The sequence below is a fragment of the Misgurnus anguillicaudatus genome, chromosome 17 (assembly GCF_027580225.2).
Source record: "Misgurnus anguillicaudatus chromosome 17, ASM2758022v2, whole genome shotgun sequence".
Taxonomy (NCBI): Eukaryota; Metazoa; Chordata; class Actinopteri; order Cypriniformes; family Cobitidae; genus Misgurnus; species Misgurnus anguillicaudatus.
In genome coordinates this window covers 27947973-27953872 of record NC_073353.2, presented here as the reverse complement: position 1 = coordinate 27953872, position 5900 = coordinate 27947973, and the positions used below count along the sequence as shown (strand labels likewise).

Sequence of the window (5900 nt, the reverse complement as noted above, 5' to 3'; positions counted from 1 at the left end):
GCATGGCAGATCTGAGAGTTCACAGTAGTGCATTACAATTACATCCAAAGAATAGATTGGGATGCATAGAAGCATTAAACTTTTAAAGACAGTTTGGACATTTGTGGGCATTGCATGAAAAGGATCGAAAGAAAGAAAACATATTTGTAAAAAAGTTTAAAAAGAAAGATTGACATTTCTTATTTATTTTATTTATTTATTTATTTATTTCGAATTGAGAAAAATAAATTACAACAAAAAGTAATTTACATTAGCTCACCTCATTCGAAAAGGGATAGGTAGAAGCCCTAGGCTTATCAAAAACCTATCCCCAAACATCACAGTACCTAAAGCTCACATCAAACAATTTAAAGACATTGATGAACATTTCGACTTTAATTATTACCATATATTAAATTAGTTTGTTTTATGCAGGCTGATTTTAACCGTTCAATGGCGTATTGATGTATTTTGCAGACAATCCAGAATCCTGTTATTGTCAGGGTTAAACAAGCGAGCAGGAAGCCCACACATTTTATGCTTGGAATAATGTTTATTGTATGAAATCTGATTAAAAACAGGAAATGCAATTGCATGAATGTTGTAAAATATTTGATTGTCTCACGTCATTATAGGCTTCTGGAACTTCTCCGGGAGAATACAAATCTCACAATAAAAATGTCACAAGGAAAAAGACTGGATACTGCAGGTAATACAAACATATTCTTTTTAATAACTGTCTGTTTAAGTGTTCAACAAATTGAAAAAGGACCTGTTCACAAAGCGCCTGTAGTTTCAATATGTCTTCTAGACAAGACCACCACCTGCTGGTCAAATGTGGTAATACATCACAGCTGTGTGCTGGATATGATTTTTATAGTTATTGCTCCATTACTTTGTGCTTGTTTTAAAGGCATAAATTCTTTCAAGATTCCAGTTAGATTTAGTTGTAGGAAATAAATATTTAATTAGTATGTAAATACTTGACCAATAAATATACAGTAGTCAGTCAGTCACAGTTTTACATCAAACCCACTGAAATTAAATCCTTTATGAAAATTAACCATGTTTTTTTAATGTAGTAAGTAGTAACCATGGTTTTTGATGTATTGATTACTATGACCAAAACCATGGTTTTACTACAGTAACCATGGTTTAAAGGTGCAGTGTGTAATTTTTAGAAGAATCTCTTGACAGAAATGCAAAAAACAGACAAAACTATATTATCAGGGGTGTATAAAGACCTTTCATAATGAACCGTTATGTGTTTATTACCTTAGAATGAGACGTATTTATCTACATACATGAGGGTCCCCTTACATGGAAGTCGCCATTTTGTGCCACCATGTTTCTACAGAAGCCCAAACTTTTTTACTAAGTTGTCTCCGATGATGACATGGTTGTCCGATGGCGGCTTCTTTATGTGTTTCAAAAACGAGAGGTGAGAAGTGGACTGAGCCGTTGATTGTAATTCGCAACCTCACCACTAGATGCCGCTAAATTTACACACTGCACCTTTAACTATGGTTTTTGAAATCATGTTTTTTTTGTGGTAACCATGGTTTACTACAGTAACCATGTTTTTTTTTGTTCTAACTTCAGTAAAACCATTGTTAATTCTCGTGAGGGATGTTTTACCCAATGATAAGAGACAGGGATGTTCCAATATAATTTGCAGTATAACTTGCTTTTAAACATTTTCTTTATAAATAACCTCCCTGTGCATTATGATCTCATCACACTTGACATTTTATTACAACCTTACTTGGAAAGCATCGAAAAGAGGAAACGCTGGATGAAGGGTCCAAAGGGCACACAAAGGTGTGGTAGATACATGTGTCTCGTTGAGCACACAGGAAACCAGAAGATAAAGCTATATATATATATATGTAAAAATCCGCTCTCTATTATATTGTGATTGAACAACGATAAGATGACCAAGTGGAAACTGATTTTTTGCAGCCTACATTTAATATCAGGTAAGATTGTTTTTCTGATGTTCACACTGTGTGCAGTAGGCAAGATTAAGTCAAATACATTTTATGTAAGATAACATAATGTGGGTCACAAAGGTGATTTTTTTTTTCATTTTAAATGTTTAAGATATGATACTATGTTAAAAGTAGAATTTTGGGGGGTTATTTCTCATGGTATATTTCTTTCAACTATAGGCATATTTATTTACCCAGGTGAAAAAGTAGTACACTTCCTTAGTGTACTTAAAGTGCTTTATTTTCGCACACTAATTATGTACTTAAAATACTAAAAATTTATCTTTAGTACTTCTTAAGATGTTCTTAAGATTATCCAAGTGTACTTCACTGTGCTATTTTTGAGACCATGAATATGAACTAAAATTCACTTTTAACATACTATCTCTGTATTTAAAAGTATTTAGTAAACACCTGTATTAAACTTGAACTCAAATTTTCATACAAAAATGGGTTCAAATTTACTATAAGTGGTACCTAAATACATTTTTGGATTACATTTTTAGCACATTTTGGTTCATATTTGTGGTGTCTCAGAATGGCACAGTGAAGTAAGTACTAAAGATGAATTTTTAAGTACAAAATTAGTGTGCAAAAATAACTTTATGGAAGTGTACTTCTTTTTCACCTGGGTAGTCATTTCACAATGGCATTAACTCTGCGGCCATTTGACAAATAATGTAGATTGATGTTTTCTTAAATACTTTAATTAACAAACACTGATCATGATCAGTAGGAATTAATGTAAGTTTAACAGATAAATAATGAAAGTTGGGTATTTATTATTATTTATTAAGGCATAGTGCAGATTTTTTTACTACTGTAAATAAAAAAGTATTTGGACTCTATCGGGTGGTTTACTGGACAGGAATTAGCTTAAGCCAGGACTATGCCTTAGTTTAATTAGGAAATATAACTAGTTTTAACAAACATACCTTACTAAAAACATTACTTGTGTGCATTTGAGGCAAAACAAAGGACATTGATGTATTTTAAGATGTGTCAGTGCAAGCTGTTTTTAGTTTGGACAGCTCTTACATTTATTTTAGTCTAGGACTATTTTAATCCCTGTCCGGGAAACCGCCCCTATAAGCTGTATTAAATATTATCAGGTCACTTCTGTAAATTGTCAGTTTTCTAATACTTTATTTAATACTAATTCGTATACTAATACAAAATTCTAATACCTGCCTCAGGTGTTTGGTACTTTTTGTAGTTTCTGCGTTATTCATTTTATTATAAGATAAAACAGAGTTGTCTCTCTTTGCCTTACAGTGATGTCTGCTGCTTTTGGATTGGAAGTGAAGATGAGTCAAGCATCCCTTGAGGTTGCCCGGGGTGATGATGTCACCCTTACATGTAAATTTAAACCGAAAAATCCAGAAAATGAACTTATTATCATCACATGGATGGGAGATGATTATGGGACTTTAAAGAAGGTAAAATAAATATATTTGGGTGCTCTTACTTTCATAAAACAGAACTGTGTGATAAGTGTCTTTGATTACTATTTTTCTATCATAACGTCCTAACAGGTTGTTATTGGGACCCATTACTCTTATAAGCCCTTAGCAGACATCGGAAAAGAGTATGAAGGTAAAGCTTCCATAGAGACCAACCTTAACACTCAACAGTCAATGCTGAAACTAAAACAAGTTTCAATCAAGGAAAGCAGACCAATCAGATGTTATGTTCAGATTCCTGAGGACATCGAGGGTCAGACATCTGACTCAACTTTTCTTTTGGTTAAGGGTGAGAGTTTTAGTTTTTATCAATAGTATTAAAAGTCAATTTTTATGAAGAGTAAAACCACAGTCTTAAAAATACTACATTGTCTTACAGTTCCACCATCACAACCCATCTGTAAGATAGGAGGCACACCAGAATATGGACAAAATATCAGCTTAACCTGTTTCTCTGAGGAGGGCTCTCCAGCACCTACGTATAAATGGGAGAGATACGATGTCAAAAATGCCCTTCGACCCTTTCCTCCTAAAACCACTGAAAGTATGTCTTTTCTTCTTTAGGCTAATTACTTTATCTGTCGTTATATGTCTATAATTTACACATGATTGTGTGTCACAGAGGATGGCGTTCTGTCTCTGTTCAATGCATCCATGGAGATGTCAGGGTTTTATGTCTGTTTGTCAAGCAATAATGTTGGATCAGCCAAATGTAACCTCACCTTATCCGTAGTGCCTCGTGAGTATTGACACTTTTGCCTACTATTACTTTCTGTTTAGAATAATATGGTTGTTTATCTCTTAGATTTATGCTGTTATTTTACCATGTTTTTGGTAAAACATTGCATTAGGTTCAATGCCTAGAGAACACACATACTGATACAAAATATAGATATATAAGCTAGATTGAATGCACTTTTAAAGTGTCTTTGGATTCAAGTGTCTGCCAAATCCATAAATGTAAGTGACTTGATCTACTTTCTTATTATTTGTTTATTTTTTTGCAGCCTCTATGAATCTTGCTTCCACAATAGGCATCATAGGTGGTTGTGTTGCTGGAATTGTACTACTTATAATAGTCATCTGTTGCTGTTGTCGCAAACGTAAACAGAAGCAAAAGGAGATGAATATGGGGTAAGTCTCCATTGATTCTAAGAAAGAAATTCATGAAGTGATTCTTGGTCTTTGAGTGATTGAAAACATCCATTTAACCTACAAGATGATTTTATTTGTTTATATTTAATGTAGCATCTGCAAATACATATGTTTAAATGTTTATTTATTGTCCCAGAACTCCAGAAGTGGAATTCCATGACGTACCACAACTAGCTTTAGTTGAAGAAGAGTATGAAGATAAAACAAATGAGAACACTGATGAGAGGATTTTGCCCAAAGTTTATACTGACGATGAGCTTAGAAATCACCATGATGACCGCAAGGGAAGTCGCGATGACCTCAGCAATCACTACGATGACCGCAAGGGAAGTCGTGATAACCTCAGAGATCAGTATGATGAACGCAGAGGTAGTCGTGATCATCTCAAAGATTCCTATGATTACCGTAAAGGTAGTCGTGATGACCTCAGAGATTCCTATGATTACCGTAAAGGTAGTCGTGATGACCTCAGAGATTCCTATGATTACCGTAAAGGTAGCCGTGATGACCTCAGAGATCGCTATGATGACCACAGAAATCGTTATGATGAACGTAAGGGTAGCCGTGATGACCTCAGAGATCGGTATGATGAACGTAAGGGTAGCCGTGATGACCTCAGAGATCGGTATGATGAACGTAAGGGTAGCCGTGATGACCTCAGAGATCGGTATGATGAACGTAAGGGTAGCCGTGATGACCTCAGTGATCGTTATGATCGAAGAGATCTCTACAAGTAACTTTCCAAGTTAGTAATTTGGTAATGAACTGTAACCATGGAATCATTTATTCTGGTGACTAATCTTTTATTATGATCTACTGTTTTGCTAGATAGTAAACTGTGTTGTTGTATGAATCATAAGGCTTGTTAGTTAGGCCTATTAGGTGAAATAGTTTAATTATATTCTTAAATGATTGTAAATATCTTCTGATTTGGTTCATGAGGCTGGTTAAGCAATTTGTGTTCAACAGTTAAACCTCACAATTTTGTGTACTTTGACAATTTGTTTTTAAAAATATTTTTAGCCTGTATATTTTTTATATGTTACAAATTTTACAGTTGCTTTAAAGCGTATTGAGACAAATTGTAATAAAATGATTAACAAATGCATATGATAAATTACATTCCATATATAAAATAATTAAAATTATTTTAAAGCATTGTTTTCATCAAGACTCTAACCATGTTTCTTTTTTCTGTTTTTGTTTTAAATAAAAGTGTTTATAATTTGTTGAGTACACTTTAGGAATTGCTGGGTTGTTTTTGACTCATGATGGGAAAATGTTGGACAAAATGACCCCATGCTTGGTTAAA

At 33.8% G+C, this 5900-nt stretch overlaps 1 protein-coding gene across 1 annotated transcript; it reads left to right on the top strand.

Annotated features, from left to right (window-relative positions):
• Positions 1-1786: 1786 nt before the first annotated feature.
• Positions 1787-5755, top strand: gpa33b (glycoprotein A33 (transmembrane), paralog b). Its single transcript, XM_055215899.2, has 7 exons — positions 1787-1958; positions 3246-3409; positions 3506-3722; positions 3813-3977; positions 4056-4172; positions 4441-4567; positions 4725-5755. The coding sequence occupies exons 1-7, from the start codon at positions 1913-1915 to the stop codon at positions 5323-5325; spliced, it is 1437 nt and encodes a 478-aa protein (XP_055071874.2). The 5' UTR covers positions 1787-1912; the 3' UTR covers positions 5326-5755.
• Positions 5756-5900: the final 145 nt, after the last annotated feature.